This window comes from Phyllobates terribilis, unplaced genomic scaffold (assembly GCF_046119375.1).
Source record: "Phyllobates terribilis strain yellow unplaced genomic scaffold, ASM4611937v1 Scaffold_11__3_contigs__length_659146591, whole genome shotgun sequence".
Taxonomy (NCBI): domain Eukaryota; kingdom Metazoa; phylum Chordata; class Amphibia; order Anura; family Dendrobatidae; genus Phyllobates; species Phyllobates terribilis.
This window is the reverse complement of record NW_027362771.1, coordinates 99,434,752-99,447,023: the sequence shown is the minus strand read 5'-3', so window position 1 is coordinate 99,447,023 and position 12,272 is coordinate 99,434,752. Positions and strand designations below refer to the sequence as shown.

At 38.2% G+C, this 12,272-nt stretch overlaps 1 protein-coding gene across 4 annotated transcripts in view; it reads left to right on the top strand.

The window, feature by feature from the left end:
- The window catches only part of UNC5A (unc-5 netrin receptor A), a 598,360-nt gene that overhangs the window by 497,758 nt on the left and 88,330 nt on the right, over positions 1 to 12,272 (top strand). For 2 of the 4 annotated variants that reach the window (XM_073651368.1, XM_073651369.1), the window contains 4 exons: positions 6,976 to 7,161; positions 10,065 to 10,340; positions 10,842 to 10,929; positions 11,386 to 11,554. In XM_073651368.1, coding sequence (XP_073507469.1) covers positions 6,976 to 7,161; positions 10,065 to 10,340; positions 10,842 to 10,929; positions 11,386 to 11,554 — 719 coding nt within the window. Of the gene's footprint in view, positions 1 to 6,968; positions 7,162 to 10,064; positions 10,341 to 10,841; positions 10,930 to 11,385; positions 11,555 to 12,272 lie in introns of all 4 variants that reach the window. The other 2 variants (XM_073651367.1, XM_073651370.1) reach the window with 1 other exon arrangement.

Genomic DNA, 12,272 nt, shown 5'->3' with positions numbered 1-12,272 from the left:
CCACATGGACTCGACCCCCTCTTCTCCCTCTCCTATATCTTCCCTTAGTCTGGGTTTTAGACATGACTTTACATATAAGCAGACTCCTCCGCCTTTCCCCTGTTTCCGGTCCCTTCTAAATAAACTATAATCTAATAAATTTACCACCCAGTCGTAGCTATCGTCTAGCCAAGTCTCTGTTATACCTACGATGTCATACCTCTCCTCCGATATAAGCGCCTACAGCTGATGTGTAATGGTTACCAGTGTGATGTGTAATGGTTACCAGTGTTACCAGTGTGATGTGTAATGGTTACCAGTGTTACCAGTGTGATGTGTAATGGTTACCAGTGTTACCAGTGTGATGTGTAATGGTTACCAGTGTTACCAGTGTGATATGTAATTGTTACCAGTGTGATGTATAATAGTTACCAGTGTGATGTGTAATGGTTACCAGTGTTACCAGTGTGATGTGTAATGGTTACCAGTGTTACCAGTTTGATGTATAATGGTTACCAGTGTTACCAGTGTCATGTGTAATGGTTACCAGTGTGATGTGTAATGGTTACCAATGTTACCAGTGTGATGTGTAATAGTTAACAGTGTTACCAGTGTGATGTGTAATGGTTACCATTGTTACCAGTGTGATGTGTAATGGTTACCAGTGTTACCAGTTTGATGTATAATGGTTACCAGTGTTACCAGTGTGATGTGTAATGGTTACCAGTGTTACCAGTGTGATGTGTAATGGTTACCAGTGTTACCAGTGTGATATGTAATTGTTACCAGTGTGATGTGTTATGGTTACCAGTGTGATGTGTAATGGTTACCAGTGTTACCAGTGTGATGTGTAATGGTTACCAGTGTTACCAGTGTGATGTGTAATGGTTACCAGTGTTACCAGTGTGATGTGTAATGGTTACCAGTGTGATATGTAATTGTTACCAGTGTGATGTGTAATGGTTACCAGTGTGATGTGTAATGGTTACCAGTGTTACCAGTGTGATGTGTAATGGTTACCAGTATTACCAGTTTGATGTATAATGGTTACCAGTGTTACCAGTGTGATGTGTAATGGTTACCAGTGTTACCAGTGTGATGTGTAATGGTTACCAGTTTTACCAGTGTGATATGTAATTGTTACCAGTGTGATGTGTAATGGTTACCAGTGTGATGTGTAATGGTTACCAGTGTTACCAGTGTGATGTTTAATGGTTACTAGTGTTAGCAGTGTGATGTGTAATGGTTACCAGTGTTACCAGTGTTACCAGTGTGATGTGTAATGGTTACCAGTGTCATGTGTAATGATTACCAGTGTTACCAGTGTGATGTTTAATGGTTACTAGTGTTAGCAGTGTGATGTGTAATGGTTGCCAGTGTTACCAGTGTGATATGTAATTGTTACCAGTGTGATGTGTGATGGCCGCTCTCTGCTCTCCTGATCCCACTGCAGAGCTGTGTGTGATTATATCTGACACATCTACAGATTCCTCTCAGCTTGAGCTTCCACCTCACAGGCAGACAGGGTTGTAATATTGTTCCAAAACAGCAGAGCTCAGAGAGCTGCGAAAAATGTGTTTACAAGAAGACAAATTTAATTTCTCCTGTTCTGTGTTAGTTACTTGTCTCACACTGGTAACTCCCCCTTCATGTTAAACAATCTCTGTAGGTGGAGTTATCTTCCAGGTAGCATCCTCTCCATAGCCTGGAACAGCTCATTTACATATAATAAAAATGTGGAATAAGACACCAGATCGCAGATATCAATGTATCATTTTATTCAGTTCCTATGACCTCCGTCAAATTTTGCCATATAGACGGCTTATGAGGGGAGATCCTACTGACAGATGCCCTTTAATAAGCTTGGTCGCTCTTCTCTGCACCTAGTTCATCCATATTATTCTTATACACTGGAGCCCAAAATTATACACAGTATTCTAAGTGTGGCCGCACTTGTATAGCAGTAAAGCTATGTTCTCGTCATGAGCATCTAAAATCCCATAATTTTATTTGCCTTGGCAGCAGATGTTCGACACTGGTCACTAAAGTTGAGATTGTTTTCCACCCATACACCTAAGTCTTTTTCAGTAAGCATTTTAGCCAGTGATTTACAATATAGAATATAAGTATACATTTTATTTTATTGGCCCAAGTGCACGACCTTTTATTTATCTACATTAACCTTCAATTGCCATCTTTTAGCCCAAGCCCCAAGCTTCTATTAATCCCTATGTAATATTACATTATCCTCTGTGTTGATTACCTTTCACAGTTAAGTATCATCTGTAAATATTGTAATTCTACCCTGCATGTCCCCTACAAGGTCAATAATAAATATATTAAAAAGGAGAGGTCTCACTCTACTGACCTCTGGGGTACTTCACTGTAACCCAATCAGAGTGTGATCCATTAATAACCATTTTTTTTTCCAATCACTGATTCCAATCACGGATCCAATCGTTTACCCAATTACACGTCTTTCCCCATAGTCTCATTGCTCTTATTTTATATGGCACTGTATCAAATGCCTTTGAACAGTCCAGGTAGCCATGACATTACCATGGTCCAGTCTGGAACTTATCTTATCATAGAAGCTTGTCGATTTAGTTTGACAGGACCGATGCCTCATAAACCCATGTTGATGCTGGGTTATGAGGTTATTTTTATTGAGATACTCCAAGACAGTATCTCTCAGAAAACCATCAAAGATTTTGCCCACAACACAGATTAAAATAACAGGCCTATAGTTTCCTGGTTCAATTGTTGACCCCTTTTTGAATATTGGTACCACCAGCACTAGTCCTCTTGTACAGACCCTCTTATTACGAAATCTTTGAAAAATCTAAACAATGGTCCGTCTATCACATTACTTAATTCCTGTGGTACTTGCCATCCGGGCCTGGTGATGGGGGTGAGTGGGGGTTTAAGTCTCTCAAACCCTTTGGAGCTGTTGTCTGTCACATTGGCATAAGCACCACCTGTTGCATTTCTTACACGCCCTGTATCAACTCAAGCTTTCATTCAAACCGAATATGCTGTTTGAAATGTTTCAAGATCCTCTTTCCGTTATTTTTAAACTTTTTATTTCCTGATCTTAACATGAGATGTCCTCTTTCTTTCTTAAATGGGAAAGGTTGTTCAGTGTATCCATTCATACTAATCATTTCTATCATATTAATTGCCCACAAGTCATCCATAAATCTATAAAACAACTATTCACAATAAGAGAACAAATTGCAAAATCTTATTTTTGGTAGTATCAAGTTCCCATTCCCTGGGAAGATGTCTTGCTTCTGCTGGCACTTCTGTTTGGGGAAAGCACTATCCTTCACGTTTTCTGGAGATTCTCCAAGATCAGGACTTCTGGTCTACAGTAGGGGAGATGTGATCACAAATAATTTTTCTGCCTATGTGTTGCCTCTGCTCGAGCTGTGGAGTGGATGAAAGCGCAATTCATTGCGTATTCTGGAGCTGCTCCAATATCAAGCCCTTCTGGTCCACAGTTGGGATTATTTTCATGACTACTGGTTGCCATCTGCCGGACAATCGGCCTTATTTATTTTACATTATTCTCAGCACTTTGAGATAATAGAAGTCCTTTCTCTGACAACTTTTAAATGCTGCTAAAGCCTGTGTCTCAGTCTACTGGAGGTCTCTTAATCCCACAATGTTAAGACAGTATTTTGGGAGAATAAATGAGGTTATGAAAATGATCTGCTATAAAATAGCTCCAATGGATTAAAATCCCTTATACAAACTAAAAAAACCTGCCAGCTGTCAAGCCCTTAAATTATGTTATTTTTACCCATACTTAAGAAATAATATATATGTGTGTATCCTGGACCATGACGTACTTACCTTTTTTTTCTCCGCCTTCATGCAACTATAACATATAATAACAATTAAGATGAAAACGGAAAAAAAATACAATAATAAAATGACTGCTGCGTAAGAACTCTATAACAGAAGGCCACCTTGTGTTACAGATTTACTCTCAATACTGATGATGAGACATACCGTACTTGTTTTAACAATATTTAATTTATGGTCTAATGGATTGGTCTATCAGGGTAGACCCATTAATTTAAATCAGCACTGCTTCCCCAGTGATAACATAATTGCCAGTGTGGGAAGAAGCCTCGCCTGTGGTTACCAGCCAATTGCGGTAACTGTTTCTTTTCGAAAAGTAGTTGTCTTCATGAAGCAACCCTTTAATTATAACTGTCAATCCCAGTGATTGCTATCACTGAGGCAGCCAATCTGTGAGTAAAGGAGTCCTTGTGATATACCAATTGTTAGAAATATTTTAATCATAAGAATTAAAACACAAACCAATGGACATCGTTCTTGACCCTTTTCCACCTATGGGTGATCATGGCACAACCTTAAAGGGAATCTCCTGGGCAGGAGAGGAAGCAAAAGAGTATACAGACAGGACAGCAGGGGATCACAGCTGATTCTTTTTGTGAGTAAAACATTTCCCTCCCTGTTTTTAAGAAATGTTTTACCTAACAGAAAGAATTAGCTGAGATCCCCTGCTGTCCTGTCTGTATACTCTTTTCCCTCCTCCCCTGGCCAGGAGCTGTGGTATGATCAGACCATGTTCCTGTACAGTCAGACACGGTCATTACACAGTACACAACAGGGGCACATTTATAAGATTATCTCCGTACAGGAAAAAAAAATAAAAAACACATCAAATTGTGGAGTTTATTTTTATTCCAAGATCTGTTGATTAAAATGTACTTTTGTTCATTGAAAAACCCCTTTAAACTAATTTCCTGGCAGAAATATGAAACTATTATGTCTAGGTTGTAGGGTGCTTTCACACACAGGCTTTTTTTGAGAATGTCACTGTAGTAATTGATACAATTTTATGAGCGCAAGCATAAAGTGGATTCAGCAAGAATGAGAAGTATATGTGATTTCTATATTTTTCCTATTCTGTTATTTTTTTCTTGGGCTTAAAAAACTGCGTCAAAAGTGTGATATGTATGAAACTACTATTAACGTCTTAGAACGGGCGGCTTAGCACAGACGCACTATGCCTCTTTATGAAATCCCTTTGGAGACAGTGCAGATAAATAGCAATTCTAGATGGTAATAAATGGCAGACTTCCTTGTTTTCTTCTTTAAAATGTGTCAAGTCATGTGATGATCACAAAGGTGCAATCCAGCAAGCAGATATCTTGAAAGCGGTCAGGAATTCATACACAAATGATCAAATGATATTAAAAAGTTGCACGACTTTTCAAATGAAAATAATGTTATATAATGAGTAAAATAATATAAAAAAATTAAATATAATATTATATATATTATAGTAAAATAAAAGGTATAACCCTTTAAATTGCATATCAATACTGATTTATATTTTACCTATGGTTTGTAATCCAAATCTGCTAATGGCTGCTATTAATGGTTGCTACCTATGAAATGAAAACCCATCTGTTACACCAATATATGTTTTGTAAAAAAGAACAATAATTTCTATTTAATGGTATTGTAACTGGAAATGTGGTTTAAAGGTTACGACATAGAGGTACAGAATTTATGTGTTCTTTATATCCAGTACAATACTGTCCTCTGCTGTGTGTGTACAGGTGGATGGAGACAGGAATGGGCCGGCACACTGTGGGTTTTTCTGTGCAGTCAGTAGATGCATCTAATGTCTATATTACATTAATGGTGATTTAATGAGAAGGGTTGACTAATGGAACGCAGGTAGGCAGTAATTAGACATGACTTTGCTCTGGCACATGAGAGCTATGCAAAGAAACCAGACTGGCAGTACCTACAGGGTACAATTGCCATCTCAGGCAAAGCAGTCACACGTACATTAGGCACAAGGGAGATGTATATTTTAGCTTTGTGCTGATGTCAAATATAAACACAAATAAGACAGCGCACATAAAGTATAAAAATAATTTCATTGTGAACGAACTCTCTCGTTTTTGTGTGTAATTTGTATGTATCAGATTTGTCTTATGTGAGCAACAAGAAGGATTTACTGTTCAATAAGAAGTGATGAGGATAGCGGAGTATATATCATGTAACAAAATATATTTATACGTGTCATCACCATAATGAAGCTTTCTAAATAAATAACCTCACAATAAAATATAGTGATGGAATACATGAGAAATCAATAATTCATAAATAGATGGAGAGATGATAGATAGATAATGCGATAGATACATATACAGTATATGAGATAGATATAAAGACATAGGTATGAGCTAGATGCGAGACATATAGATAGATGTAAGATAGATAGATAATACAGTAGATACATATATATCAGATAGATATAAAGACATAGATAGGAGCTAGATTTGAGATAGATAGATAGATAATACGGTAGATACATGTATATGACACAGCTATAAAGACATAGATGGGAGATGATAGATAGATAGATAGATAGATAGATAGATAGATAGATAGATAGATAGATACATAGATACATAGATAGATACATAGATAGATAGATATTGGTTAGATAGATAGATAGATATGGGATAGATAGATAGATAGATAGATAGATAATAGATATATGGATAGATAGATATATGGATAGATAGATGGATAGATAGATAGATAGATAGATAGATAGATATTACGGTAGATACATGTATATGACATAGCTATAAAGACATAGATAGGAGATAGATGGGAGATAGATAGATAGATAGATAGATAGATAGAATTGAGGAAATATTAGTTACTAGAGAATGTCTTTGGTTCCAAAATGACCAGTTTGATGTCATTAATATTTAAGCAAATATACAATCAATCATTACCTGGATAAAACAGAGTTAAATTAAATACTATAAATGGTGACTCCATTCAAAATGTAACCTTGTTCTAAGCCTATGACAGCATGCGTGCAGGAACCTTACACCCAGTACAGATAAATGAGTCATTGCACGTATTTATGTTATTTCAAACACGATTATTCATTTGAGTTTTTCTTTCTTTCTTTGGGTGCTGCAGCGGTAGGCGCCCCCGAGGACGTGGCCCTATATGTAGGAGTAGTGGCCGTAGCGGTTTTCCTAGTGCTGTTACTAGCCGTGATACTGGTATGCTGGCGCAGGAAGGAAGGCCTAGATGCTGATGTGGCTGACTCCTCCATCCTAACGGCTGCATTCCAGCCTGTCAGTCTCAAACCTGGCAAAGCAGGTAAGAACTAATAAGAAAAGCTTGCACAAAATATATGTCAATGGGCTTGTCCACCCCTCAGTAAATTTTTAGAAGCCATTCAGCTTGTATAGTAACATTGTGGAATGTGTACACATCTATGATTCAGCTCCACTTGCCAGATCCAGCAATCATCATACAATTACAAGTATGTGAATTCACATGCCGACTAGAGCTCTGCCCCTAGAACAATGAGCGAAGTGGCTGAGACTCTAGTCAGCAAATAACAGCGAGTATGCAAATCGCATACAGGTTGCCAAAGATTTACTCAAGGGTGGACAACCCCTTTAAGGCGGATCTGCCACCAGATTTCACAATGCAAACTATAAACATTATGGAATAGATCTTTAGACCCAATGAGGTCAGTGTGCTTACATTGAAAATCCCTGTCAGAATATCTGAATAATCCAATTATAGTCCAACTATAGAAAGAAATATGTGAAATGTATGTCCAAATGCATTGAATCTCCATCCGCAGAGCCTGACTGACAACTGCAGCTTGTACTGAGCAGTGGGAGATCACAGCAGGAAGAAGGACATTGAGGAGCTGTCAATCTGGCTAGGTGGGCAGAGATTGAGTTAAACTTTCACAAAGTCTTAAACAGCCATCCAAACATGGATCATAAATAAATACAGCATCCTTATCAGATTGAAGAGATTGGGTGAAACCTATCAATAAACTGGAGTGGAGCAAGGAGAAGCCAGCCAGTCAGGTCTTTCTCTGTCGTTTCCAGTCGGCCTTTCAAACTATGTTTTCTCTAGTATTTAAAAAAAATTGGACCCAATACAAACTGAACTAAAACAGATGCTCAATGGAAACCATCTGTTTTTTGAAAGCGGATCTGTTAACGGACTGTATAACAGATAACCATCCATTATTACCTGCTTCCCATAGACTTCAATGTTAAAAAAAAATGGATCCAGTTCCTATCAGATTCTTTTGGTCATACAAAAAAGTTGTACTAAGTTTTTTGATCTAGCTAAAAAGCAGATAGCAGCTGGGAATGAGGAAAACAAAAGACGTTTTATTTGACTTCCATTCCAATTTAAATGAATGGGTCATGTACAGGAACATTTTATTTCTGAACTTAGGGTCCCAAAAAAGGAACCAAAAATAGAAAAAAATACTGGACAAGTGAATATACATAATTTCCAGAACATACAACTCTGCTCAGATTTTGATCTTGCCAAATGTTGATGCATTTGATGAACCTATATCCACAGCTTAAAATATGCAGCTGAAGGCAACTGAATTGATAGATCGCCCATTAACTCCTTATTAGTGATGAGTGCAAGTGCTCATTACTCAAGTTTGCCGAGGGTGCTCGGGTACGCAGCGAGTATCGCTGGTGCTCGAGTGACATGCTCGAGTCCCAGTGGACGCATGTTTCTCGGCTATTAGACAACCACAAAACATGTAGAGATTGCCCGTGTTTGTCGGGCAATCCCCACATGTTTTATGGCTGTCTAACAGCCGAGAAACATGGGGCCGTGGGGACTCGAGCATGTCACTTGAGCACCCGCGATACTCGCTGCATACCCGAGCACCCTCAGCAAACTTGAGTTAGAAAATATACACATAATTTTTGCAGGATCTCCTGTATGACCAAGAATTTATTCAAGGAAGGAAGAGTAATGTAAGGAAAGTTTTGCTTCCACCACCATTTACAAAACCAAAGGAATGTGGAGAGATAAACTTGCTTCACAACTCCTTGCTACTTGCATTCAATTTCATTCCCTTACCAAAATCATAATACTTTTCCTTAACATGCTGCTAAGTTAGATAATACATCGAGTATAGCCTTCTCCTTGCCCACTTGTTGTAGCTTATGGTGCCATTGGCATCAGTAAGTAGTAGGGTCATGGTATGCATGTTCTCTCTATAAATAAATTCACCATCTAATCAACATTACAGAGAAAAGGAGCTCTGGGAAAGAGTGGATAGACCTCCCTTTGTTGGAGTCTACGACAGCTGCAGCCTTAAATTAAGACTAGTATTCCCCATAAAATAACAATTCTGGAGCTGTTTTTCATTGCCCTGTGCTGTTCCCTTGTTATTCCTCTTGAAAGTGTAGGAATAAATTGTCATCCGGGTCCTTGCAGTTGGTTGTGTCTCAGTGGACTCTCTGACACTGTTCAATCAAGGTTGACACTATCAAACTTTGAAGGGTGCACATTCTTTTGACAAGGAGATGAAAGCACCCAGTTACCAATACATTCAGACATTTACAGGATGAATTACAGAAGAAGAGCACAATGCACAGTTCTGAGAAGAGGTAGTTCAGTATCCTTATTTCATAGGAGATACAAGTATTTAACAAAACTGACTTGTTGGTAAGGCTTGTAGGTTCTCTATAAAACTTGCAGCATTGAGCGTGACTTGTTGGCAGATGTCCCAACAGCTACACCCAGGCTATGCTCCTAGGACCAGAACAACACTCCATAGATTACCAGTTGGTGTTGAGACCAAAAGAAAAGCCGTAGGAAGTGTCTTCATGATCTCTGCATATTGAGACAATAGGCATGAAAGATTTGAGAGTAAATGATTGACTGCTGTTGATACATTTTATTTCTGTAGATTTATTTTAATATATTCATACATTTATGCGACAGTTAGAAATTATCATAGTAATTATCATTGTATTTCAAAAAAGTAGTACAACAAGAATTACGCAAAGTATTTAGTAAAGCGCTCATTTACATACACAAATCTTTCCTCAAAGATTTTACATTAACTTTCTTCTAAGTATACCAGAGGATTGGATTTAATTATCAGATCAATATATAACTAATTCTTTATACACGGTTCATCGTTGAATTATGTTAAACCCTGGAATACTTGATCACATTTTTGTAATGTAAGCATATTTTTTTTATATTTTTAGGTCAAGCTCATCTATTGACTATTCAGCCTGATCTCAGCACAGCAACAATGACCTATCAGGGATCCTTGTGCCTACGACAAGATGGTGGCAATAAATTCCAGCTAACCAATGGACATCTTCTTCCACCTATGGGGCCTGGTCTACCAAGGGAGCATAGTCACACATTACCAAGACTCTCCACCCAAAACTATTTCCGTACTCTGCCACGCGGATCAAGTAATATGGCGTATGGTACCTTCAACTTTTTAGGAGGACGTCTTAAGATTCCAAATACTGGTAATTTCACTTTTATTTTATGCTTTTCATGCATAATTGACATTCTAGAAATAGTCTTGAACCATGATATAATGCTTTTTTTTTAATATATGTCCATATGCTATTAGAAATATTGAAGTCATTGAGGAATACCTCTCTTTGAACTGGACTTGCAGTTGCCAGCTGAGTGCAGTTGCCCCCACTTTCTGAAATAGGTTATCTTTAATGAGACAATCCCTTTAATAGATTTATACAGAATACTTAGTAAATTGATTGATCTGCAGTAGATCTGAGAAGTTGTTATGAGTATGCCAGAACTTTATTGCCTTAGTCTGTAATGTGGTGAAGATTTGGCCAAATTAAATGATCAGTTTGTCGTACAATTTGAGGCTTTCTTCACAACTGTGTAGTATTCTATATATTTTCTTAAATATTAGTGTGATGTGACTCCTTTTGTATTTAATTAGATCGCTAAAACATTTGGGATTGTGTATTTGTAATAGTGACTCTGCTTTACCTCAGGCCTCAGTTTACTTATACCTCCAGATGCCATTCCCAGGGGAAAAATCTATGAAATCTACCTGACACTTCACAAACAGGAAGATGTAAGGTAGGTCCCTGAAGACATTTTATAATTTATCTCACATTTTTTTAATTGCGTTTTGTAAAAGGGAAGTATTAAACATTATGCTAATATTTTGTCATGAATCTGAAACACTGAATAAGATTAAAGCTAAAGCCATCCATCTGTTTTTTTACAGTAAAAATTTAGTTTTAATAAACTTCAGTGTAATTAAAATTAGAAAATGAAGCATCTTTGTAAAAAGTCTTTATTAAAAATCCCTTACTACAGACCTATGTGTCTCCATGGTTACAGACTACAAACAAACCCTGTGTAGTCTGATTCTACAGTCATGCTTCCTTTCCCCTCTTCACCTTAAACCCAGAATTTACCTCTTGATTTATGCTAGTTTGTACTGTAGTAAGTGTCCGACGTATAGTACATCAGTTTCATTAGGGATAACTGGTGATTCATTTTCATCTACCTTTCCTTTCTCTTTTTGAGGTTACCTCTAGCTGGCTGCCAGACCCTTTTGGGTCCCATCGTCAGCTGTGGACCCCCTGGAGTCCTACTTACACAGCCTGTTATCTTGTCAATGGACCACTGCCTAGAACCCGGCCCTGAGAACTGGACTGTGCGCCTGAAGAAACAGTCTTGTGAAGGTAGCTGGGAGGTAGGTTACAGCAGCACAATGACAATGACAGGAAACTGGGTGCAAGCGCACTAGACATAACAGGCCTAGCGCCAGTCACACATACATGCAACTTGAAATGTCAATATGGCTCTAGACCAGTGGTCCCCAAACATTCTTACCTTGAGAACCATATTCAAGTCTGACAGATGGTCATGACCAACATTCAGCTGGACCACTACCACTTACACCATTGTGACACCAAGAACCCCATAGTCCTGATGTAATGAAAGTCAAAGCTTCCTCATAGAAAGCACCCCAAAACCTTGTGCCCCACTCTCTTATTGGCACAAAATTTATGTCCAGCAGTTCTTGCTTTACTCCTTTTTTGGTATTCTTGCATCAAGTCCATTCACTGAACTATTGCACCTAGATTCAAGCACCCCTCTAAATGGAAGTATCAGCCTATCTCCAGTTTAATGTACTTATGCTCCCTTCCCCATCAGTATACACACATCCAGATCTGCTCTTATGTGCAGGGCTTCCCATAAAAGTCACCATCTAATGACCTTCTCTTCATAGTTGTTTGCTAAACCTGGTGCTAACACATCAAGCTGATACACAGCTGCGAGCCACACAACATGTCCCCGTGAGCAACACACAGCTCCCGAGCCACAGTTTGGGGACCCCTGTTCTAGACACTATCCCATGCTTTCACATTTTACACTATTGCAAATAGTTTCCACTTTAACTGGCAGAG